The 25,681-nt window shown below is 47.8% G+C and overlaps 1 protein-coding gene across 1 annotated transcript; it reads left to right on the top strand.

Moving 5' to 3' along the window:
* Positions 1–7,421: 7,421 nt before the first annotated feature.
* On the top strand, positions 7,422–25,171 carry CTPS1 (CTP synthase 1). Its single transcript, XM_005496281.4, has 19 exons — positions 7,422–7,578; positions 8,022–8,198; positions 8,517–8,687; positions 9,316–9,416; positions 10,898–11,014; positions 11,634–11,717; positions 11,974–12,054; positions 14,074–14,225; positions 16,060–16,192; positions 17,602–17,690; positions 18,449–18,543; positions 19,020–19,082; positions 19,810–19,853; positions 20,536–20,632; positions 20,857–20,912; positions 20,997–21,093; positions 21,326–21,470; positions 22,484–22,574; positions 23,717–25,171. The coding sequence occupies exons 1-18, from the start codon at positions 7,476–7,478 to the stop codon at positions 22,566–22,568; spliced, it is 1,890 nt and encodes a 629-aa protein (XP_005496338.3). The 5' UTR covers positions 7,422–7,475; the 3' UTR covers positions 22,569–22,574; positions 23,717–25,171.
* Positions 25,172–25,681: the final 510 nt, after the last annotated feature.

Raw genomic sequence — 25,681 nt, 5'->3', positions numbered from 1 at the left:
CATCCTGCTCCACCCCCTGCCATGGGCAGGGACACCTTCCACTGTCACAGGGTGCTCCAAGCCACGTCCAACCTGGCCTTGGGCACTTCCAGAGATGGAGCAGCCACAGCTTCTCTGGGTACCATGTGCCAGGGCCTCATCACCCTCACAGGGAAGAATTTATTCCTGATATCTCATCTAACCTTTCCCTCTATCAATTTAAAACCATTTCCCTTTTTCCTGTCACTACCTGCCAGTATAAAAAATCTTCCTCTTTTTTCAGAAGCATCTACAAACTTTTGGGAGAACCTAACATTTTCTGAGAGCTTCCTGGCTGATCCTAGTCCCTAAAATTTACTTTTTGCACCCTGTTACCTGTTTGCAGCTCCAAACCTTGCTGTGTAGTATTGGGAAAAAGCAGCTCCCTTATGCTTTGAATAGAGCTGAGTCCCACACTGAGGTGAGACTGTTCCTAGAAAATGGGAAGACTCAGATATTCTCTGGTTATGCAGAATTCACCTTTGCTACAAGGCAAATGTTGAGGTGAAAGCAGAGTTCAATCATTACAATGCAAATATTGTCAGTACAGATTTAAAGACAGAAAAATGAAGCATTTGAGCAGAGCTTTAAATGAACTCCAGCTGGGCGGTTTGGTGTGGTCAGTGAGCTGATGGGACACTCACAGTGTGACAGAGAAAAAGTATTTAAAAAAATTCCAGTCTTTGACACATCACAAAAGCATCCTGGATTAGGGACAGGTAAAATTTCACACCCCCAAAGCTCCTCTGGGATTCTGGTGCTCCCTCACAGTGTTTTGCTGTGACACACAGGTCTCCTATGGATGGTCCCACCTGATTTTCTAGCCATGGTGGCCTCTGTGTGTGATAACCTGGACTTGACCAGATGGTTCACAGTCCATGTGTGGGGAGAGGGCTCAGCTCTGTCCTGGACTTTGTCACATGGTACCTCAAAATGTCCCTCATGGATCAATTTTAAGATGTGCTGAGAGCCAAAAAGGTGCTGGGGGAACTATGGCTCTGGTGTGTGTGGGTGCATTTCTCTTCACAGAGAAAAGCAAGGCACAACTTCCCAAGGATTTTCTGGGATTCACATTCTCTGAACATCAGAGAAAGAAAAATAATTCTTATCTCATTTACTGCTCCTGTGTTTTAGAACAAGTAGAATACATTGTAAAAAAAATGTTTACCTAAAAGAAATTAGTAATTAAATTCTAGTGTAAGTGTTTTAATTCATTAACCAATTAAATCCATGTATGTGTGTCAGGACTGTCAGTTGACAGCCACAAAATTTTGTATAGTAAAGTACTTAACAAATTCAGTGTAATATAGAATAATATAGTATAATAAAGTAATTAATTAACCTTCTGATATCAATGGAGTCAGATGCAGCATTTCTCCCTCTGTCAGGGTTGCCCTGCTTTTACTACACTCGTGTGTATTTTAATTCAAGGAAAATGCTATAGAAAATCACATTTATTCTTTTCCCTGACTTTTCTGTTGAGGATATGAACTCTGGGAGAGATGAGACCCCTCCCTGTGAGTCTGTGCAGTGCCTCCCCTCCTGCCCTGGCACACCTGGCTGCCATTAATGTAAACCTTGGCCACACTCTGTTTATGTGTGGTATGTGGCAAATAGCGAGGCCAAAACCTGTTTTGCCTCTTGGCACCTCAGTGCTTTGCTGAGTGTTCCTGCCCTGAAAAGCTCTTCAGGTTTGCTGAAGCTGACCCTCCCTGGGTGAGTGCATTGTTTTTCTAAGCACTGAGACCCTGTTCTGTGCCTGGCAGTGACATTCCTGCCCCCATGCAGGTGCCACCACAGCAATTCTGCCCATTTACCAAATGCCCAGACAGGTAACCTGTCCTGCACTTCATCATAACATCAAAACAGGTTTGACTGACAAGGTCACAAGCAGCAGGGATGGCTTGGGTTTGTTTGTGAACCTACAGGCACACCCTGACATCCCAGGGTGAGGTCTCCTCAACAAATCTTCCTGCACATCTCTCACCCCATCCCTTCATCTCTCTGGACCAAGCCTTTTCTTAAACACTTGGTTCATTACCACAACCATGACTGAAGGGCAGCTCTGTGAGATAATTTTATGATGGCTCCTTGTTGCTGTTAGAAAGACAGGGAACAATTAGTCTCCTTGGCCAATAAGAACAGAAGGTGCTACTTGACAGCAGATAAAATTTAAGACTTGAAAATACAAACTTAAGACTTGAAAATACAAACACAAGGCTTGAAAATACTTGAAAATACAAACACAACAGTCAGTGAATGAAGATTTGGGTACTAGAGAAAACCCACAGTCAAGCCCACAGCATCAAAGAAGCAGATGAAAATGGACCTATGGAAATATGACAGGCTAAAAACATTAAAGGCAGATGATTGAATGGAAAAGCCAACCAGCATGCTTCCTGTGGGTAACAGGTCTCTTTTCCCCACACTATTCTTTTTCTTGCATGACTCACTACAGAGTCCTTGTCCCAGCTTCCCCTGGTCTCTACTAGAGGCACCCTACAGGCTGCAGGGCTCACAGACCTGTCACAGCACTGCAAATCGTTACAAACCTAAATCTCATGGTTCATGTACAAGGGCCAGGCATCTCTCCTGAGAGCAGAGGTAATTAAATTTTGCTCAGTCATGCAGGTAGAGAGAAGCAGCTCTTGATAATCCTGCCTCTTGTCCTTGCATGTCTTTGTAACACACTCTGTGGCAGCTGGCTTGGCCTCTCCAGAATGCATGAGCTGGAAATGCAGTCTTGCACTGGGGGAACTGAGGACACTCCTTAGGCTTCACATGGTCTGTGTGGTTGTTGTCCTCAGAAAAAAGGGGTTACAGAATCAAAGAATCACAGGATGGTTTGGGTTGTTCCAAGCTTCTGGGCAGTGACACTTCCCCCTGGAAAGGGGGCAAAACCACCACCAGTACAGTCCCCTCAGAGAAGGAAACTTCATTTGTTAAAGGAAAACATTCTGTTTAATTAATTAATTTATTTCATTCTGTTTCTACAGCTTCTCCACTCATCAAATCTGCATGAGTCTTTCTGCAGACATGAAGGCCTGCAGCCTACACCCTCAGCAGGCTGGCCAAATAGTGACAGCAGCTCAAGCAGCTCCTGTCACCCCTTCAGCCGCAGCTGGCTCTGGCACATGTCCCTTTGCTGTGTGCAGGACATGCTGCTCTAGCTGAAATGAGGGAACCAGCACAGTGCAGGCTCAGCCCCCTGCCCTGGACAGTGCCATGAGTGGAGCTAAAGCCTCACCTCCCCAGCTCCAGGTACAGAGGGCACAATCCCACCAGTCAGTAATGAAAACAGAGAGCTCTGATGCCCAGTTCATTGTAGATAACAAAAGACTGTCCCCAAAAGGTCAGAATCCTTGACTTCATCTAACACAGGAGAAACTGAGGCACAGAACTGTGACATGAGCTGGGCTGAGGGCTGAGAGCTGGTCTCTCTGTCCAAGGCCAGCACTGGCTCCATCACACAGATTTGAGAGCTTTAATCCCCATCACACACATCTTCTGCGCCTGCAGAACTTTTCCTCCCCAATCCCCCCTCTTTGGTGACATGCTGTCCTATTCACACTCCTCCAGCCAAAACATTCCCTTCCTAGCACGGATGAGCTCTGCAGCACACCAGAGGCTTCACTCATTTCCCCCTAGGAAAAAGGCAGCTCTTCTCCATGGAGAAAAGGAAGCAGAGAGGAAGAGGCCTGAAGGTGAAACCCCCCTTTCTGAAAGAATCAAGACCTGTGGAAGGATCACAATTCTTCAGTCCCAGCGGGTTTGGGATGGCACCGCAGAGACTGATGGAGAGGGGAGCTGCCAAATGCCCCCCAACACGCAGGGCACGTGTGGTGCTCCAGGATCTGGTCCTGAGAGCAGCTCTGCGATCCCCACGGGTGCCACCACAGCCTGACGGTGTCCCTTTGTTACTGCACAAACTCTTTTACTGGTGCATTCCACCATCTAGTGGAGATCTCGGAGAGGACAGAGTGCAGCAGGGCAAGAGCTGCCACAAGACACAAAACCACAGAACAGCTAAAAATGGAAACGACCTCCAAGATCATCAAGTGCAACCTCTGCCTGAATCCCACCCTGTTCACAAACCATATCATGAAGTGGCACATTCACTCATTTTTGAACACTTCCAAGGTATGATGTCTCCCCTACTGCCCTGGGTGCCCTGTGCCAATGCCTGACCACTCTTTCAGTAAGAAATTTTCCCTGACATCCAACCTGAATCTGGCACAACTTGAGGCCATTTTCCCTCGTTCTGTCACTCATCCTCTCAGCTGCTTCTCATCAGATTTGTGCTTCTGTACATGTAGTAACAGCTCTTGTTCCTACATCATTTTGTATCTTATTTAAGATCCTTTGGTTGCTCAGGGTAACAGATGTGTTTACTTTGCACTTAGATGAAAACTTGATCCAGTTCAGAGCACAAGTGTAGACTAGTAAAAGTCTACACTTTTGATTTGAACGTTTTACACAAACCCTGATTAATCCTGCAAATGGAGACCTCAAGGAGCCACACAGAAGGCTCACAGGGAGCATCCTGTTGTGTGGAAGTGGGACTGGACAGTGCTTGACACTTGCCAGTGACTCCACATCACCCCTGTGAAGTTTATATTAATCACAAGGTGAAACCCAGTGATCAGCACTGGAAACCAGTGGAAATCAAACACAGAACAGCTTTCACAGTGTGTTCAAGCACTGGATCCTGGCTTTGAACCATGTGCTGATAGGAGCTGGTTAGAAGAACCTAAAAATGGGGAGTTTTACAGTCACCTTGATAGAAGGAAGTCCCCTATCCTACCTCAGACAGTACACACCTGCATTGCTAAGAAAGAACTCCCACCCCAAACCACTGAAGAAGCCTTTCAGAAGGCTTTGGGTCACAGCAGGAACTATTTCATCACCACTTCAGCAGTCACAGAGTAAGAGCTGAGGGTGAATCTGGAGTAGGCAGCTAACAATCACCCTCATGCCTTGATTTTTAGTTGTCTGCAATATTCTGTACTTAAAAATCAGCCAAGATTTTGCAGCTTTTCACAGGTACTCAGAGACAGAAATGCCCAGGGCACTTCAGCAGCACATGAGATGCTCTGCCTGGAGGTGTTCAAGACCAGGCTGGACAGAGCTTGGATCAACATGGGATAGTGGAATGTGTCCCTGCCCATTTCAGGTGGTGGAACAAGAGGACCTTTAAGGTCCCTTCCCACCCAAACCATCCTGGGATTCTGTGATTCCAAATGTCCTGTCTGTCCTTGGTGATACCAGAGTTCTGCAAAGCCCTCTGCTGCTAACAAGGGATGGGGTCAGCATGGATGGGGATGGTGACAGGGATGTCCTCAGCCACACTGCTGCCACCTGGGGCATGTGTAGAGCATTTGGAGTAGGAATCAGTCAGAAAAGCATGAGCTGACACCCACCCAAAACGATATGTTGGTGCTAAATGTACATATCAGACACCTGTGGTGATAAGCAGCACTGGTGACAATAAAGACAAAGTGTTTTCTCTGCAGTGCTGCCCAGTGGTGGGGTGGCAGCCCCACGGGGGTCTGCAAGCTTCTGGATATTCTGGCAGGAACATTCCAGTGCAGGGCCATCTTCAGCCACTTCTTTGACAGGTCACAGAGAAAAGAGTTACTGTCTGAAAATGGTATTTCAGTCTCAAAATCTTGTTGCAACAGGTCACCCTGTCACCTTCAGGAGGGACCATGTAAGAGGAGGCTGTCCTGAGTGTCATACATAATATATAATTTATTATTATCACTGTCATTAATGTTATGTTAATGTAACATCACAATAAGCCTTTCCTTACAAATAGTCTCCTAAACTGCAAGGAAGTTCAAGTGAGTGTTTGAGGATTCCAGTCTATTCATTCCTTGCATAATCCCAGTAACACATTAACATTCCCCCCAGCTATGCCAGTCCTCCCAGCAATGTTTTCCAGTTAAGTTGTTTTGTTGTGAATCAAATCCTGTTAAATAAACAGAGCAGATCCATTTCATCTCATTTCACATTTCTGAAAGGGAAATATTCAGTCTGTATTTTGCTGAGAGCTGAGAACAAGGCACTGTGAGGGCAAAACTTATTCAGGGCAAAATTAAGGGTGAAACACACATATCCACATACACTTTCACCCACTTCAGCAAAAAGCAGATGTAATTTTGCATAACTTGAAATATTTGTGATCTGACTTTTCTGGGTCACTGTTATTCCACACCATTTAATGTTCACAATAGCTCCCACTGAGTGCAGTTCTCTCCTGAGCACCACGGGATGTCCAAGCCCTGAGGCCTTTAATGAGGCACTGAGAAGAGGATTTGTGTGTGCTGAAGTTAATGCTCCCATCGAGGTTACACACATCTCCACAAGAATGGACTTCCCTTCAGCTACAAGACACTTATCTTGTGTCTCACTCATGAAATGGGAAAAGCTGTGATGTCTAAAGGGAGAGCTCAGCCTCCCTGTGCCTTATCAGGATGTGCCACCAGGCAGTGACAGTGACAGCCCAAGCACACACAGCCCTTGCTGCTGTCACCCATCTCACTGCCACCAGACCCGTGGCCACCATTCTGCAGAAAAGGTGCTGGAAATGTTGCTTTTTTAATTTCCCACTTAGGAGCTACTTGTGGGACAGCAGAAAACAGGAAGAGTCCTTTGTGGAGGAACAAATGAGCATGGCCAGGTAATTCTGAAAGCAAATGCTTTCTCCAAGGGGGCAGCAGGCACTGCACTCCTGTGCAGGGTCACCAAGTGCCAGCAGTGAGGGGACAGCCCTGGGAAGCAAAGAGACATCACAGAGCTATCAACACCCAGGGGACATGTCCGTGGGGAAATGTGCTGGCAGGACACACGGACAGTGGAAAATGTGACCAACAGTGACAGAATCCATCTCAGGCACAGCTGAGGGAGCTGGGAAGGGTCTGGAGCCCCAGGAGAGGCTGAGGGAGCTGGGCAGGGGCTCAGCCTGGAGCAAAGGAGGCTCAGGGGGCCCTTGTGGCTCTGCACAGCTCCTGCCAGGAGGGCACAGCCTGGGGGGTCGGGCTGTGCTCCAGGGAACAAGGACAGGAGCACAGGGAACGGCCTCAGGCTGGGCCAGGGCAGGCTCAGGGTGGATATTGGGAATTTCATCGCTGAAAGATTATCCTGGCCTAGACTGTCAGGGCAGCGGTGGAGCCCCCATCCCTGGAAGCGGTAGAGAAAGGTGTGGATGTGGCACTTGGGGAAATGATGAGGAGGTGTTAGCTCATAGGTTGGACTAGATGATTTTAAAGGTTTTTTCCATCCCAGTTCATCCCGCGATCCCACGGCCGTGCCCGCCCTCCATGAGGCGCTGAGGGGGCCGGGGGGGGGACAGAGGGCGGGGCTATGCCGGCTCCGGCCACGCCCCCGTCCTCAGGCGCTGGGCCCGCCCCCTTCCCGTTCCGCCCCGCGCATGCTCAGAGGTGCCGCTGGGCCTCATGCGGTTCCCAGCCGAGCCGGCCGGGAGCGGCGCCGCGCGCGTTCCGCACCTCCCGCCCGCTCCCCCCGCGCGCGCGCTCTCCGCGCGCCCGGCGGCACCAGGTGAGAGCGGCGGGCGGGACCATCCGGGCAGCGCTGAGAGGGGGGGACACGACCGGGGACGGGCGGCAGAGCGGGACCACGCGGACTCCGCGGGCCTGGCGGAGGAGCCACGCGGGCGGCGGTGGCGGGAATTTATGGCGGGAGGAGCGGGCAGCGCGCCGGCCCTCAGCACGGCCCGGGGGACGCTGTCAGCGATGTCAGCGGGCAGCGCACCGGCCCTCAGCGGCGGGCGGGGAGCGGCCCGGGGGTCGCTGTCAGCGATGTCAGCGGGCAGCGCACCGGCCCTCAGCGGCGGGCGGGACACGGCCCGGGGGTCGCTGTCATCAATGTCAGCGGGCAGGGCACCGGCGCGGGGGTCGCTGTCAGCAGTGTCAGCGCCCGGGGCGCGTTCCCCCGGCAGAGCCCGCGCTGAGGCGGTGCCGGTCGGTGTCTGTCGTGTCCAGGCTCGGGGCAGATGAAGTACATCCTGGTCACGGGCGGCGTGATCTCGGGCATCGGCAAGGGCATCATCGCCAGCAGCATCGGCACCATCCTCAAGTCCTGCGGGCTGCATGTCACCTCCATCAAGATCGACCCCTACATCAACATCGACGCCGGCACCTTCTCCCCGTACGAGCACGGTGGGTGCCCCGCGGGCTCGGTGTCGGGGGCTGCCGGGTGGCGCCGGGGCTGCCTTGGCTTGCCGTGAATCGTTTCCTTTGTACGATCCTTTGTGCCTGCTCCTGAGCCTGCCAGCACTGCGGGCCGGCTGCTGTGCCCACAGCACAGATGTGCTCTGCCTGTTCTTGCTGCTGCCTGAAGGGGTTCGGTCCCCAGAGCGCTGCTTCTCTCGCTTATAAAGGCTTTTAGTTCTGTTCGCCACTCCTGAGCTTGCTGTGGCAATCAGGGAAGGAGTTTCCTTATGTTCCCGACACGTGTGCCTGTTTCTGTGCCTGCAGGGGAGGTGTTTGTGCTGGATGATGGAGGGGAGGTGGACCTGGACCTCGGCAACTACGAGCGCTTCCTCGATATCCGACTCACCAAAGACAACAACCTGACCACGGGGAAGATCTACCAGTATGTCATTAACAAGGAGAGGAAGGGAGATTATCTTGGCAAAACGGTCCAAGGTGATGCAAAACTTCTTTCCTGGTGCTTAAAAGTGCATTCTGTATATTTCAACCCTGTCTGGATGCTTTTGCCTTTCATCTTTGCTTGAGGCTCTGCACCATCCTGCCTGTGTTTGGACTGTGCTGGACTTGGGTCCAGCTGTCTAATGTACCCAGTGATAAATGTGAACAGACTTCAGAACAATGCACTTTGGGGTTGTTTGTTAGCTAGTTAAAATGGTAAATGCTTTTGATAACTCATGTCATTAGAAAACCCAAAGGATTTGTGAGTATCAGATCAGTCCCTTCTCTTTTTAACCACTCTGCACAGCTGGTTGACATCAGGACTTGTACAAACAGTTGAAAACAGTGTTACTTTCTCTATTTAGGGCAAAGAACAGTTTGTGCTTGACTCTTTCAGCTTAAAGGAAACGTTGCTTACATGTGTTTAAATTAAGGCAGGGTTCAATTTCCTGCCAAGGCCCTTGAAAATCACAGCCAAGAATAATCACTTCAAAAATGCACAGTTCTTTAAAGACAAAAATTCCTGCTCAAGCCCTGGCTAGTGGTTGTCAGTAATTTGCTCTCTAATGAGTTAAGAAGGAGAAATGTATGGGGGCTTTAACCTTTGCCTGGGTTTCTTTTCCAGTTGTTCCCCACATCACAGATGCCGTACAGGAATGGGTGATGAGGCAGGCACGGATTCCTGTGGATGAAGATGGCATTGAACCCCAAGTTTGTGTGATTGAGGTCTGTAACTTTTTTTAAAAGTAGGCAGTTTTGTTTCTTGTATGCAGTAAACTGATCTATCTGCATATTTTGCATTTTTGCTTTACAGAAATGTTCAACTTGGTGTGTTATTGAATGGGTTAAAAATTCCCCTTGTTAATTTCAATTATTAATCTTTTGAATTGCTGCCTCATGAGGGGCAGCCCCAGAGGACCCCAGGGCACAGCTGGAGCTGTGTCAGGGGAGATTTAGGCTGGAGATCAGGGCAAGGTTCTTTGCCCAGAGGGTGCTGGCACTGCCCAGGCTGCCCAGGCAATGGGCACTCCCAGAGCTCCAGGGTGGAATTGTTGGGGGATCTGTGCAGGGTTTTAGACTGGATTCATTGGGTCCCTTCCAGCTCAGGATATTCTATAAATTAACTTACAGAATTAATTTTTTAGCTCTTGTAACTCAATATTCCAGTCTGAGTTAATTGTGCTGTGCCCTCTTCTCCCTTGGTGGATGGAGGCAGGGGAGGTAAATCCCCCTCTGGATTGTTGTCTTTCCTCCTCCCAGTGACCAGTTCAAGCACAGACCTGCAGCAGGAAGTGGCACAAGGTAGTGGTGGCATTTCTCAGGGTGTTTATGGTACATTCTGCTGCCAGAAGGACACAGAGCAGGGTGAGGGCTGTGGCAGTGCTGAGCTGGCTGCTGGGATGTGCTAACACAGGAGAGGGAGTTGGTCACAGAGCCCAGGTCAGGGTGACTTGGGCTCTGCCTGCAGCCAATTTGTGTGCCAGGATCACAGGCCCAGATCTCAGGTACCAAGGAGGCACTGTCTGTCTTGCATCTGTTCCTGCACGTGTCCACTCTATATAGTTCTAAAACTTAACAGAAATTTTGCTTCTCAGTGCCACCTAATGTTCATAAATCATAATTTTCACATCTGAGCATTTTCTCTGACTACAAAATAGAAGTCAAGCTGATGCCTCTGAGGTGCTGCCCATAGGGGAAGCTGTTTTTCTTGTGGCTTTTTGATTTGTGGGGAAATGATGACAGTAGAGTAGCACCTGGAGTAGATTGTTATGTGTTGGGAATTTAGCTGCTAGAAAATGGAAAAGTACAAAACCATGGCTAATTCCAAGTCCTGCACCTGCACAGATAGCAGTGTCCTTGGGCCTAGCTGTGGTATAATAACAAACAGTGAAAGAGGCATGAGAAAAAGAGAGATGTAACCCCTAAGGAATGAGGAAGAGTTGATGGTATAGTTTAACCAATAGATTGCTTAGCTTACAGAATATTCATAAGCTTATTACTCGCTGTATAAGTGTCTGATGCTCTCTTCAATAAATGGAATTTGCTTATCACTCACATTGAGTGTCTGAGTCTCCCCTCACCGACAAATGGCTCGACCCCGGCAAAGGCCCTCATTTCTCTGTGACAGTTATGTATTTTCATGTCTCTAGTGTGCACCTTGGGCAGGTTTTGGCAGTAACTCCCAGTGTGTGTGTGTGTGTTGGCAGCTCGGGGGCACCGTGGGTGACATTGAGAGCATGCCGTTCATCGAGGCCTTCCGCCAGTTCCAGTTCAAGGCCAAAAGAGAGAATTTCTGCACCATTCATGTCAGCCTGGTTCCCCAGGTGAGGATCTGAAACATACTGGTGGGCAGAACCTTCCTCAGTCCAAAATTTCCTCAATAGGTATTTCTGAAATGCTTAAGTGCTGTTACTTCTGTATTTCTGTGTACATATAAACTTCTGGAAGAAGTGCAGAGGTTTTATGTTTATATATTTTAAAAGTCTCACAGGAGTTTAAAAACAACTTTTCAAAGGTTGTAAATGTGTAATAAAGGCTTGGGAGTTGCAGAAATGCAGCATGAGCATTTCTTGTGCCAGACTGAACTGGATTTTACAGAGCAAATTGATAATTAAGGAGTGCAGATCAATATTGGTTCTCTTCTCTCTTTTCCCTCTTCTATCCAGGCCAGGTGATTTATAGAGAACAATCAGAAATACAAAAATTAGGTATTTGGAAGGAGCAGTGGATAAACCTCAGGCTCTGTGTCCCTTTCCATCCTGCACTCCAGTGGGCAGATTGGAGTTTGGGTTCCTGCTGTTGCTCTCAGTCCTGGGGATTAAATGGTTCAAGTGAATTGTCCAAGAACTGAGTCAAAGTTTTTATGAGATGTCTGAGATATTAACCTGCTGAATCATTGCTGCTTATCACAATCTGATGCACCCACTGCTCTTCTCTGGCCAGCCAAGCTCAACAGGGGAGCAGAAGACCAAACCCACCCAGAACAGTGTTCGTGAGCTCAGAGGTCTGGGACTCTCTCCAGATCTGGTAAGGTTTGTGTAGCTTTAAAGTTTGTGGCATTAAATCTAAAATCTGGCATGTTGCTGCAGCAGTCTTGTCTAAGTAATTCTATGAGAACTCTTCTATAGTGGTGATAAATAGGGAAAAGAAACTGAATTGTGGGTTGTTTTTTTTTTTTTCTCAAATCAGAGTCTGCACAAAGACAGCTCTTTCTAGAGGTTTGTTTTATGAATGCCTGGGTGTTTCTGTTTGCATCACAACCCTGATGTTGCTGCTGTGTTAGATTGTTTGCAGGTGCTCCACTCCACTGGATACCTCAGTAAAAGAAAAGATTTCCATGTTCTGTCATGTTGAACCAGAACAGGTGAGGGTTGCTGTCTGTGCTTCCTTGCAGTAAATACTGGAGCTGTTTGTCAGGTGCTGAGGGGGGTTTTGTCTAGTGCAGCAGTTCCAGCTCTGTGTTTTGGTAGCTGCATAATTCATTTGCTGCTTTGTCTTACCTCCCTTCCTGACACATGAACCTGCTGCTAAGCCAATTCTTTTTGTGCCAGCACCCTGGTTTTCTTGTAAGGTGATTGGTATAAGATTTTCTGGAATCCAAGGTGATTTCTGAATCACTGTTTTAACCTTCATTATAGTTCCACATTCCTTCTGTGAACATAGAACAAGATTTTCCAGTATTTAGAGGTGAAAAGATTACCCAAAATTAGTTTTAAAGGATATATGACTGTACTTCTGCTCTTTTCACAATGTTATTGTTCTGCCCGAGAATTCTTGAGGAGAGATTTCTCAGAGAGGTTGAAATGGTGTTTGGGAGAAGCAGTGCTTCACTTGAAGGCTGTGATGTGCACAGATTCCTTGTTTGCACGATTCTTTCTATACTGAGACTTGTAACACATTCTAAGGTGGACCTTGGAAAATAGTCAAAAGTGTGTAGGCTGAGTTTTAGCACTTTGCAATCCAGCTGGAGCTCACAGAATGTTGTCTTTTTGTGAAAGACTGAGTATAACTTCATAATCCCAGGTTCTGTCAAGTAATTTTCATTAATCTGCTCTATAGCAAGACCAGACTTGAGTCCTGCAATTTCAAGCACTGCACTGCTGGCAATAATGTTGATGTGTCATCAGTAAAATATCTACCTCTTGTTGGCCAGGAATTCAGAATAAGTTGGCTCTTGTCCCTTTCCAGGAAGTTTAATGCAGTTCTGTGTAGTTCTTGCTCTGACTGCTGTTGCACTTGGATTGAGAAGTGAGCAGTAAAAGAGGAAAATGTGCAGCCAAGGAGGTTTGACTGGTGCAGAACTGAACTCTGCTTTCATTTGAGTCAGTAGAAATGAAGATTTAAAGAAGTTTTGCCAAAATGAGGATTTAAAGAAGTGTTGCCAGTGTGTTTTGGATCATTAAAGTACAGGTTCATTATTAATGGACAGATGACATTTGTCCTGAGCCTTCTTTTCCCATTTCAGTGCACTAGAACTGTTGATGTAGATTCTCCTCATTGACCTAAGAATTCTTTGCTCTTAATTGTGTAATCCCAAATTGGATGAGGGGCACCCTGTAAAGTGTGTTGGGGTCACAGATTGCCCTGGGTTTCTCTCAGACTGGGAGCCCTGGTTAGGAAGGACAGTGAGGGAAGGGGAAGCTGTGCCTGTGGCAGTTTGTCTGGAGCTTCACTTGTGATTCTGTGTCACAGGAGTCTCTCTGGGGTGTCCTTTGAACTTTGCTGAGTGCTGGGCAGCTGACTCTCCTGCTGGGTTGCTGTGTTCTAACCCTTCCCAAGGGGCTCCAGGGAGCAGCAATGCCTTGCAAGTGCTGAAGAAATGGCTTTTTCAGGCATAAGGAAACCAGTATTAAACTACTGCTAGTTATATTGTGATGGTGTTCACAGGGGTCTTAGGGTGAGGGAAGAGATGAGGATCTGAGTCCATGTTTCAGAAGGCTGATTTATTATTTTATGATATATATCATATTAAAACTATACTAAAAGAATAGAAGAAAGGATTTCATCAGAAGGCTGGCTAAGAATAGCAAAAGAAAGAATGATAACAAAGGTTTGTGGTTCAGAGAGTCTGAGCTGACTGACTGTGATTGGCCATTAATTACAAACATCCAACATGGGCCAATCACAGATGCACCTGTTGCATTCCACAGCACCAGATAATCAATGTTTACATTTTGTTCCTGAGGCCTTTCAGCTTCTCAGGAGAAAAAATCCTAAGGAAAGGATTTTTCATAAAATATCATTGCTACATTATATTATTCAAAATGTTATTGTCTGGAAGTTTACGTGGTCATATGGTTTTCTGCTAGAGGAATACTCTGAGTAAAAATGATTGTAGAGGCACTGGATTGCTGTTTTAATGATATCCTTATTTTCTGAACAGGTGATTTGTGTCCATGATGTCTCCTCCATCTACCGGGTTCCTCTGCTGCTGGAGGAGCAGGGAGTTGTGGATTACTTCAGGCACAGGCTGGACCTGCCCATCGAGAGGCAGCCCAGGAGGATGCTCATGAAGTGGAAGGAGATGGCAGACAGGTGAGCTGCCCTGCTGGGCACACTGCAGCACACTTCAGGATTTATTTCTGTTCTTGGTTGTTGATTGTTTGAGATAATGTGTGTCATTTCCTGTTCCTCAAGTCTATTCTTACATGCTCACATTGGTTTTTTACTTTTGCTCAGAGCCCCATCTGCACTTTGAATGTTTCCACAGCTGCTGTGGGAGGTTCTTCCCAAAGCATTCATGTTGAAATAACAAAATTTTGTTAATACTTTCAAATGGAGATGAAAGTTATGTGTTATCTCACAGATGTCAGGCTTGATGAAACCAAAAATCCTACAGCTCCCACTTCTGTTCTTCCTGCTTTGTTTAGCTGAGCCTTAATGCAGTGATGATCTTGCATTTCCCTTGGAGGTGAAGACATAAGCCATGCCTCGATGAGAATGTGGAAATTTTATTCCAACTGGGTTTCTTTTGCTTGCAAGAGCTGCTCTGAACTTCACTCATTAATGTGCTGCTAAAACAACTGAATGGGTTTCAGACAACCTGTGCCAGTGCCTCACCACTCTCATTGTACAAAATTTCATCCTTGTATCTGCCTAAATCCCCCTTCTTTTAGATTAAAACCATCACCACTTGTCCAGGCACAACAGACCCTACTAAAACGTTTCTCATAAATCCTCTTGCTGGAAGGCTGCCATAACATCTCCCTCTCCCTGGGGCTTTTTCTTCTTCAGGCTGAACCACCCCAATTCCCTCAGCCTTTTCTCCATAAAATCCTGTGAGATAAACTTAGTGAGATCCTTATCTTCTGTTGGAAGTTTACTGTGAGTCAAACCCAGCTTGAAGTTATTAAAAGCTCTTGAAGTTATTAACAGCTGGACAGCTCTGCCCTCCCTTTTTATTAAAAAAAAAAATCTCTCAGTAACATTACCAAGTGTTGAAATCCTTTTGTAGCTATATGGAGATGTCAGGAGTGTCAAAGAATATCTTTGAGAGTGCTTTCAGGCAAGTGAGACAAGTGTTTGGTACCTGTTTCTGAGACTCCTTGGACACTGGAGTCTGAAACTGAGAAACTGAATTGTGGGGGTTTTTCTTCTGAGGAATAGAATCAGTGTTCATGGGGAAATAGTGAATACAGTCTTTTCAGAAAGTGCTTGAATGTCAACTGAAGCCTTAAATATGTTTGTCCTTAAAAGAAATTAATTTTCAAGATCTAGATGCTTTCCTTGATTTCTGTGCCTGCCACAAGCCAGCGCTGTCAATAACATTTCCTTTGATGGGGAATGTCCTTATCACCAGCTGGGCTGAAGTTATTTAGCAATTCTGAGAGAAACTTTAAACAAACTTAGCTGTGGCCAGGAGTGCTGTGTGAATCCTGTGCTGCCAGGTGCTGGGGATTGAGAGTGGAGGCAGCCCAGCCTCAGGGCTGCAGAAATCCTTCCTGTGTGTGGAGCTGCTGATAGGAGCTCAGCAGCAGCGTGGGAAGATGCTGTGCAGTACAAACATACACCAAGCTGTGCTTTGATCCTCTCCTAGGAGTTCAGTGCAGCCTTTGAATCTAATACAGCTTCCTGAAAAGGCAGCTCGGATCTGCTCAGAGTGGCTTTTCATCATCAGCAGAGAGGAGTTAATTTATGTGTGGCTTTCTGCAAGTGTTTTCCTCAGTCATTGTTCTGGGTTTGATCTCGCTTTGATGTTTCTAAATCTTAATTATTGTAAAAGGTCACTGTTGCAAGGACGTCAGCTCTGCTGGACACACTGAGGAGAACAGGAAAAGTTTGTTTGTTCCTTGGAAGGCTGAAGAGAATGGAAGATTCCATCCCTGTCCTGTTGCTGCTGGAATAACCTGTGTGCTCTGGTGTCCTGCAGGTACGACCGTCTGCTTGAAACGTGCTCCATTGCCCTGGTGGGCAAATACACCAAATTTTCTGACTCCTATGCATCTGTCATCAAAGCCCTGGAGCACTCTGCCCTGGCCATCAACCACAAACTTGACATCAAGGTAGGGCTGGGTCTGTGTGTGGGGGAAAAACTCCACCCACGCTGCTTCCACCTACACTGCTGCCCATCCTGACTCAGATTTTCACAAAGCCATAGACAGAAAGGGAGAAGTGATTAAGCCAGTGAACATCCAAATTATCCTTGCATCAAAACAGCTGTTTTGATTATAACAGCTTTAAAACAGCTGTTATCAGGCCTAAAGCAGCTTCAGAGCAAAGCAGCTTCAGAGCAAAGCAGCCTGTCCTCCTGTGAGCTGGAATGGATGGAAACTCCACTGTGACAGTGGTGGATGGATTGGAGGTGGCACTCTCTGCTCTCATTTCTCTGACACTTGTTGCAAGTAATTCTTTTTGTTCTTATATCCTTTTTGTTGTTTTACCCTTTTTGTTGTTGTTAACCTTGTGGTACTCAGGTTTTATGATGCTCCTGCCTCAGGCTTTATTAAGGTTTTCATGTTGGTTTGGATGCACAGATGCTTTCAGGGGTCTTGGTCATAGCTGGATGCTCTGAAGAGGTGAAATATGAATTCTACATGTTGCTAGAAATTAAATTTTCATTTCAATAGATTTCTAAATGCCCAGCAGTTCCATGATGTCAGTGAGTCATGGAAATAGGTGATTGCTTTTTAACAGTGCTGATCTAGGTCAGGATTTCCTTTCAACTTCCAAAATCAGTAGAGGTGAAAATAAGCAAAACAAGACAGGTAAAGTGCAAACCCTGCACGTGGATCTGTGGGTGTTCCCTGGCACAGCTGTGTCTGAGTGGCTCAGCAGTGAAGTGAGCTCTGTGAGCTCTGTGCTGAAGAACTGAGTAGCTGTTGTTACTTAAAGAACTGATTGGTAGTTTTGCAACTTCCAAAAAACAAACGAAAAAAGAAGGACAATATTGTTCTTTTAAAGGGTTAGCAGCCTGCCAATACACCCAGAAGTTCAGAGGTACTGGAATGCTGGAGATGAGAAAATGGAAAAATTGCAGGGTTTTTTCCATTGTCATAACACCCTTTAATTACAGCAGCCTGTTTCACCATAGCCTATTTCTTCTGCAGTGCCTCTTGAAGGAGATGTTTATTTGATGAGAGAGGGATAGGTTTTTTCCTGTCTGTGTGGTGCTTTGTGTCTGCACAGCCCCATGCTCCCACCATCCTCACACTGAACATCACAGGCTGGGGCTCAGGGGCTTGGTGGGAGTCCCAGCAGGGCTGCAGAGAGGGGAGGACACAGAAATCATGGGTTCTGTTTGTGCACCAGGAACAGGGGGGTGAGAAAAGGAGTTTTGTTGGCTAACAGATGGGAAATCAGCCCAGAAAAAACTAAAGAATCCATTAGGAAACAAATCCAGAGGTTTCCAGGAGGAATGATGCTGTCTCAATATCTCATCATCTTTTTTTTTTTTTTTTGGATTTCTTCCCAGTACATTGACTCTGCTGACTTGGAGCCAGACACTCTGCAGGAGGAGCCTGTCAGGTACCACGAGGCCTGGCAGAAGCTCTGTGGTGCTGAGTAAGTTCTGCTGTGGCCCTTTCCTTGGAGAATGTCTGATAAATCTGTTTTCAGCACACTCTGACCAGGCCCCAGACACCTCTCAGGGACATTTAGGAGAAGGTGTTAAATGGAGAATTGTTAAATAAGTGGGGGAAATGATCATGGTGGTGAGGATATGCACACCTGCATGATCAGATGGGAACTGTGAGAGGAAATCAGGAGGAAGGAAAGGTACAAGTGAAGCCAGAGTGAGGTTGGAAGATGTAAATGGGGTAACAAATTCTTCAGAAATAGTATGAGAGGGGGAAAAGCATTGGTATGCAGAGGAGTGCCAAGAATTAGCACAAAACCAAGAACAAGTGGGGCCTGTAACCCCTCAGGATTGGAGTGAGAACAGAATAAAGAACCTCCTGCAGGGTTTGGTGTTGGGACAACCTGACACTGGGCTTTCCTCAGCATGGGCCTGGCTGGGTGATGTGTTTGCAAACACGTTTGGGGCAGGGTGTGTGAGTCCCACAGCATGAACCATTTCTGCATGGGAACCTGTGAGATACTTGGGATCTCTCTTTGGGAAGGTAAAATTGGCATTTATGAAATATTTCCCCCTCTTTATGTGAAACTGCTGCAGCCAGGCCTTGCCACGTGGCTGTTTCAGAGCCCTTTTCAGGGCGGAGAGGCCTTGCCAGGGCAGGATTGTATGGGAGGGAGGTGATTTGTGGTGTGGGTGTGTGGTTTGGGGCAGCCATGCTGAATGGAATCTCTTCATCCTCATGCAGTGGAGTTCTGGTTCCTGGTGGATTTGGTGTTCGAGGGACAGAAGGCAAAATCCAAGCTATTTCCTGGGCAAGGAAACAGAAAAAACCCTTTTTAGGTGAGAATAATGTTTCATCCATCAGAAATAAAGGAAGGGAAGTTGAAGGTGTCTGTACTGCTCTGCAGCAGGAGCTGCCCTGATCGTCACTGGTGTGTGGATGAGCAGGGAGTGCAGCCTCAGCCCTGCTTAGCTCTGGAGTGGTCACAGTTGGCTGGGCTGGCTGACAGGGAGTGTGTAATGAGGGGATTGCAGTCTGGGGATGTTTCACATCAGGCTGTGGTGATCTTGGCACCAGGGAATACAAGGCTGCATTTCAGTGAAGTGTCTGTGGTGAGAAACTGGAGTTTGAGCAGAGGGGATGGGAAAGGGAGGGAAGTGAAGCTTGTCAGGACTAGAGAGCCCTGAATCCCAAAGATCTGCCTCATCCAGGTTTTCCTCTGGCTCAGGATCCTCTGTGAGGGTGTGTGTGCTTGCAGCAAGGGCTCAGAGGTCCCTGTCCTGACCTGATCCATGTGCTGTCTGTCCTTCCACAGGAGTCTGTCTGGGAATGCAGCTGGCAGTGGTGGAGTTTGCTCGCAGTGTCCTTGGTTGGACAGGTAATGGCACAAAACCTTTCCTGCCTTTGGTCATTTCTTGGGTTGCTGTGACTTGTTTAGATACTTTTTAGACTTTTTTAGATAATGTGATTTGAAGTTTTTCATAGGTCAGTTTAATTTTTTACCTAGACCTGTAAAAATCCCGATCTCTTTTGCTAATTCAAAGTAAAAAAAGCAATTTCCTTAACCTATATAAATAAAAATCAAAGGAGTAAGTCATGCTGATAATGACAGAAAACTTCCTGTTGCTCAACATGAGGTTCTTAGCTCCTGAAAATGAAACACCATGGCAAATTCCCACTGCAGCCAGTGGCAATGAAGCCCAAACAGCAATTCAGGTAGCCAGCAGCTGCAGCTCCTTCAGTGAGTGGAGTTGTCTTCTGAGCCCCTCTGCTTGGATTGTTAACACAGCTCCCTTCAGAGAGTGCTAAATGGAGTTCTCAGCCTCTTTGGTTCTCTGCAGTAATGAGGGTGAGGAAAAAGGAATTCCTCAGACCATTGTGCTCCTTTCCCTCTCCCTGCCTTTATTTCTGTACTTGAAGCTGTGTTTTTCCTGAGTGAGGGTGGCTTATCCTGTAGCTGCAGCCTTTGGAATTGGTACTGAACAGTGCTGGCAGCCCTGTTCCTGCTGCCTGGGCTGCTCTGGGGATGAGGAGCAGCAGCTCCTGCAGGTGATGCCATGGTCTGAGCCACTCTGTGCTCCTGACTGCTGAATGTTGCATTGCAGATGCCAACTCAACAGAGTTTGACCCCAAAACTTCTCATCCAGTGGTGAGTTTATGGTGATTTATTTGTGATATCCTTACCTGACTGTCCCGCACATCCCTGGGCATGATGGCCAGGAGAAGCTGTGGCTGTCCCTGGATCCCTCAGGGTTGGACAGGGCTGGGAGCACCTGGGACAGTGGGAGGTGTCCCTGCCATGGCAGGGGTGGCACTGGATGGGATTTAAGGTCCCTTCCAACTCTAACTGTTGTATGATAGCTGCAGACAGATCTGAATTCCTGGGAACAATTGTGGAAGGCTCTGTGTCTCTGGTCCAGGGTCTGACATAATAATTGGCTTCCTCAAAGTGAGGAAGTTACCAAAAACAGCTTATGGTGTTATTTATCAAAGGGTGAGCAAGTCTGATTTAATTTTTTCCCCCATAAATTTGTTTGTTTGTTTAAAATGCAATTCAATAAACAGCCCAGTATTGGTGTGTGCAATCTGTGTAAACTCTGAGGCCATTTCCTCTGTGAAAGTTCCCTGAATATCCACAAAATATCCATAGGTACTGAACAGCTCAGGCAGCTACCCCAGTTCTCTTGGTCTGCCTTGTTCTGTTCCTTGGGCTGGTTTCCTTGGTTTTTTGCATGAATGTTGGTGGGATTTTTTTTCCTTTTATGTGTCAGAGTCTGCCTGTTATTGTTAATTCTCCCTGATTCTCACCTCCCTCTGAATTCTTTCCACAGGTCATAGACATGCCAGAACATAATCCTGGGCAGATGGGTGGGACAATGAGGCTTGGCAAGAGGAGGACACTCTTCCAAACCAAGAATTCAATCATGAGTAAGGCCCTTCTTGCCTCTTCTGGAAATGTTTCCTTGGGGAAGTGAGGCCTGGGGATGTTCAAACATCCCTGAATGGCAGCTGTTCACAGATTGTTCTGCTGGGGAATGGGGATCAGGGAATTTAATTCCCTCCAGAAGTGGCAGATTCTGAAGGATGCTGATCAAATGGATGTGTTAAAAGCTGTGATCACTGCTCTAAGGAACATTTTACTTCTGCTGCAGGGAAGCTCTATGGAGATCATGATTTCTTGGAAGAGAGACACAGACACAGATTTGAGGTAAAAATGCTCATGTGGATATTGAGCTTTCCTGTGCAATCCAGGCACAAGAGATCATGGCTTGTCTTGCTTCTGATTTTCTAGGTCAATCCAGAACTGAAAAAGTGTTTTGAAGAGCAAGGTCTGAAGTTTGTGGGGCAGGATGAGGAGGGAGAGAGGATGGAAGTGGTTGAGCTGGAAGGTGAGTCCTTAACCAGCTGGTTTGTGTGTGGGATGGACAAGGGAAAGTGTTTGGAGGGGAATGGAACAGCTTTTCATGTGGGACCCATTGACTTTCTTGATTCCATCCATAAAATGATGGTAAAAATAAAATCCCATGTCACTCTCCATTTATGGACAGCATAACAAGAATTTCACCTGCAGCTCAGCCCCAAGCTTGAGAGCCTTGACCTGAATGTTTTGTTTGTTTTCAGACCATCCTTTCTTCGTTGGTGTTCAGTATCACCCCGAGTTCCTCTCCAGGCCCATCAAGCCATCACCCCCATACTTTGGGCTCCTCCTGGCATCTGCAGGGAGGCTCACCCACTACCTGCAGAAGGGCTGCAGGCTCTCCCCCAGGTGGGTTTCACACAGCCCCCAGTCAGAGCTGGCACAGGATGGTGCTGCTTCCTGCAGGATAGCCCAGAGCATCCTCTTGGCACAGAGTCCTGGGGGTAACTTGGTATTGCACCCTCTTCTTTCCACTCTCCTTTTCAAAGCCCACATCTGGTGTGTTGGGGCTGATTTTGGGGGCACAGAGCTGTCCTGCAGAGAGGCCCTGGCTTCAGGGAGAGGATCTGCAGCCTTGTGCTGTCAGTCATGCTCTTTGAGGAAACTGAGCTTGGGCCTGCTCTTTTACATGACTGGAGACCTCATGGGCTTCTCCCTGCATTGCTCACAGTCCCGTGTACAGGCTGGTCCATGAGAAACCTTTGCTGGTTTAAAGAACAAGCCCTGGTCCATGAGAAACTTGTTCCTGTTACTGGTTTAAAGAACAGGCCCTGGTGGTTGCAGCCTCTTATTTTTTTTTCTGCTGACTTCAGCTTTCTTTGTTCCAGTTTGCAAAGCAAGTGGTGTTTTGGGTGGATTTAATGGTGCTGCTGTTCCCCAGTGCCTGCAATTCCCTTTGGCACTCAAGACTGTGCAAGAAATAACAAGCATTTGGTACTGACCTGTTCTCCTCCTCACACTGAGGGCTTGCTGAGTGCTGACAGGCACTAAACAAAAACCAGACTAAATGCTGAGGAGAGTTAGCAGTGTCTGTATCAAACCCAGGCAAATGCAGTGCCAAAATTAAAGTGTTGGCTTTGTGGGCTGAGCTGCAGAGCAGCTGCCCCACAGGATTCCTGTGATGGTTCAACATCACAGTGGTCAGGTGTGGTCCAGAGGAGTTTTGTGTGTGAGGCATTTTCATTTCAGTGCCTCCAAGGCTGGAGGGATATTCTAACTCTGCTTTTGCACATTTGAGTTTGAAATGGTTCCTTGCAGCAGAGGAGCTGAAGTTTTCCCTGTGCTGCAGCATCCCACATTAATTAATTAATCTGTATTTAAAGCACTTGTGCTCCCTGACCCCAAATCCTTTACTCCTGCAGGGACACCTACAGTGACAGGAGTGGCAGCAGCTCTCCTGACCTGGAGATAACAGAGCTGAAGTTCCCTTCAGCAAACCACGACTGATTCCTGGTAATGTTTCATTATCTCAGCCTCTTTCTTTGGAAAAAAAAATTTCTTGGCTAATCTTTGCTCCTGACAACTGATTCCCACATTATTTAGAAATAATGGAGACCATGAGATGTGCTGGTGCTCACAGTTCAGATGTGTTAGCACAGTTTAGATCTGTTCCAGCTGTGCTGAGGGCTGGGTGCTGCCTCTCTGGAACAGCTGGGGATGGGTGTCCCCTTAGCAAAGTGACACACAATAAAATAGAAATACACACAGAGGAATTTGGGGTTAGATTTGGATAAAAGCACCAGTGGAGCACACCTGGAAATAGGGGCAGAGCTGCATAAGGAGTTCCTGGGTTTAGGAAATTCAGTATTTTGCAGTCCCTCACCATAGTAAAAGAACATCTTGGACACCCATTGTGTCCATCTCGTGGGACAGCAGATCTTTCAGACCTAGGGCTCAGGCTCTGCTCTCTAAGGGTTACAGGGATGTGAAAACTGGATGTAAACAGGCCTGGGAAGGAGAAGACACTAAAACCTGGCCCTCAGACTGCACCAACAAAACAGGCAGAGTTTGCATTTGCATCCTCCCTCCCAGTGGGTATCATGGATGTGACACCTGCCCTGCTCTGGCTGGTGTGTGAGGGGGTTTTAGGAGCTGAGCAGCATCTGCACACCCTGTGGGTGTGTGGGCTGCACTGCTGAGTGCCAGGGCACTGGAGACTCCAGCCCTTCCCTCCTTCCCTTCCAGAGTGACCTGCAGGGGGAAGCAGGGCCAGCCCCAGTGTGTCACAGCAGTGCTCCCCATCCCTGGGCACAGCACTGGGACCAGATGTGACTGCTCCACAACACCAACAGCTGAAGAATTAATTCTCCCTGTAAATGTTGATCCTAAAGATACTCTGAGCCTTGGTCTCACTGAAGTATCCCCTGGGATTTGTGTCACCCAACTCTGGGCTGCAGCACAGTGAAAATGCTGCTTTGGTGCTGCCTGTGGCTGAGCTGTGCTCACTGCCTGTGCTCTGTGTGGAAGGAGCCATGGCCAGGGCAGCAGTTCAGTGCCTTTGGAGGTGCCCCAGTGTCACACTCTGCCTCCAATGCTCTGCAGTTCCAGCTGTGGCTCTTCCCTGTCAGTAATTCCTGCTCCTTTTCTCTCCCCAGGTGTGTCCTTGCTGCACAGAGGAGTCTCCATTAGGTTTTCCAGGTGTTCTTACAGCAGCAGCTTCAACACCCTCAGCTTTGGGCTTTCCTAACTTATGGGTTTATAATTTCTGTTCTGTCCCTTATTTCCTCAGCTCTTCTGTCCTTTATTTTCTCTATTGATCTTGGTTATTTGTGGAGGAGAGTCCACAAAGGCAGATTTCCTTCAGCTGCAGCAGCTTGGAGGTCAAAGCAAGCTGGCTGTGGGATTTGCTGTGTTGAGGGGAATCCCATGGCACAAGTCCTTCCCAGGGCAGGCAGTGCCTGGCACCAGGGTGCCTTGGACACTGACACTGGAGATGCTTTCTCCAGTATTTCTGCTCCCTCCTCAGTCTTTACTTACTGGTGAAATTATGGATGGCACAAGATTTTGGGGGCTGGCTTAGTGTCTGGGCAGCTTCATGCAGCCTTTTTGGTTTGGTTTTTCTTTTTTTTTATTTTTCAGGGAAAGGGGGAAGGGGATGATTTTTTTTGTTTATTTTTTTTTCAGTAGCATTTGCAAACCTGGTGCTCTTGGTGCATTCATTGTCACTATGAATTTATAACCAGGAGGATCTTCCTGGAACAGTGTTACTGTGGAACATGCTCAGCTCTGGCTGAGGTGTCACTGCAGGGATGTGATGGACTGGGATCAGGGCAGGAGAACAAAGCTGCCAGGGAAACCCAGACCTGAGGGGTCCCTGTGAGCCCTCCCTGTGCTCCTGGGGCTGGGAAACTCCAACCCCTTGCATCAAGGGGCAGGTGAGCACAGAGTGAACCACTGAACCACTTCCACTGCTGCCTTCAGCTGTGTCCCTGGCCTGGGGCACTGCAGCTCCTGGTGCTTTTTCATGGATTTGGAGTCTTTTTGTTGCCTTTTTGTCCTCATTGCATGTCCTGGGCTCCTGCAGCAGGAACCCTTCTCCTCCAAGGCTGTTCCTGAGGGAGGGGATCACCACCCCTGCCTGGGTGTGGTGTGTGGGGCTGAACTGCCTTGGTTCCCTGCCCTGTGTGGGCCTTGATTGAGGAGAAAGGAACAAAGAAAGGAAGGAAAGTGTCTCCCTTGTCTGATGTTGCACACTCAGACTTCAGCAGCTGCACGGTCAGACCTGGCTGAGCCACCAAACCAAGCCCTGTCCTGTCCCTCCCAGTGATCTCCTCCCTGCTTTAATCCTCATTTGTTTTAAATATTCCTGTAAAGCTGCTGTGAGCCTGGAGAGCTTGGAGCATTCCTCGTGTGCCAGTTCCAGCTGTTGGGCAGGAATCCTCAGTTGCAGTGCTCTGATGCTGCCCACTCCTGCCCTGGCCTGGCCATCCTGGGTCAGATCCTCCCTCAGCTGCAGCACAACTCTGTGGGTTTTTTTCTCCTGAAATATTTGTTTTGGCCAAAACTGTGCAACTGACTCGGTCATTAAATGCTCATTTGTAACAAACTGAGTGAGGAGCCCTGAGCCTGCTCTGTTCTGCCTGCTTGAAGGGAGGGAAGGAAAGGATTGAAGCAAAAAACTTCCCAGTCTTGAATAAGATAGCAAAAACTTGTGAGCTGTATTCACAGTGGGTTTAGACGTGGAGCTCCACAGTCTGAAGTTACTGAGCTTCCTTCCAGCCCTGGAGAAACCTGGGGAGGCTGGGCTGAGCCTGCAGGCTCTGCAGGGCAGGAAAAGGTTTCCAGTGGCTTGGAGCTGCCCCAGGAGGGTTTGTCCCACTCTGTCCTCCACACCTGGGAGTGCTGCCCAGTGCAGGACAGGCAGGGCTGTGCACAACATCCATGGGGTGATGGGGGCTGTCACTGCCACCACTCTGCTGTTCCCAGAGCAGCCTCAGCCCTGGCTCTGGGGTCAGGAACAAGTTCAGGAACAGGACTGGGAGAAGACCTGTGGTTCAGGGGGGACAGGATGTGCTTCCCTGGCCTCACAATCACCCCCAGCCCCACCCTGGCCCCGCTCT

This window comes from Zonotrichia albicollis, chromosome 20 (genome assembly GCF_047830755.1).
Source record: "Zonotrichia albicollis isolate bZonAlb1 chromosome 20, bZonAlb1.hap1, whole genome shotgun sequence".
NCBI lineage: Eukaryota > Metazoa > Chordata > Aves > Passeriformes > Passerellidae > Zonotrichia > Zonotrichia albicollis.
This window is presented reverse-complemented; position numbering and strand designations above follow the sequence as displayed.

What these genes read in the sequence shown, in the direction of transcription:
- CTPS1 (XM_005496281.4), top strand. Translation starts at nt 7,476, where the DNA reads ATGCGGTTCCCAGCCGAGCCGGCCGGGAGCGGCGCCGCGCGCGTTCCG. An exon ending in ATGTCAGCCTGGTTCCCCAG is followed by an intron (nt 11,015 to 11,633) that starts GTGAGGATCTGA and finishes TTCTCTGGCCAG; the next exon opens with CCAAGCTCAACAGGGGAGCA. An exon ending in CAGAAGCTCTGTGGTGCTGA is followed by an intron (nt 17,691 to 18,448) that starts GTAAGTTCTGCT and finishes ATCCTCATGCAG; the next exon opens with TGGAGTTCTGGTTCCTGGTG.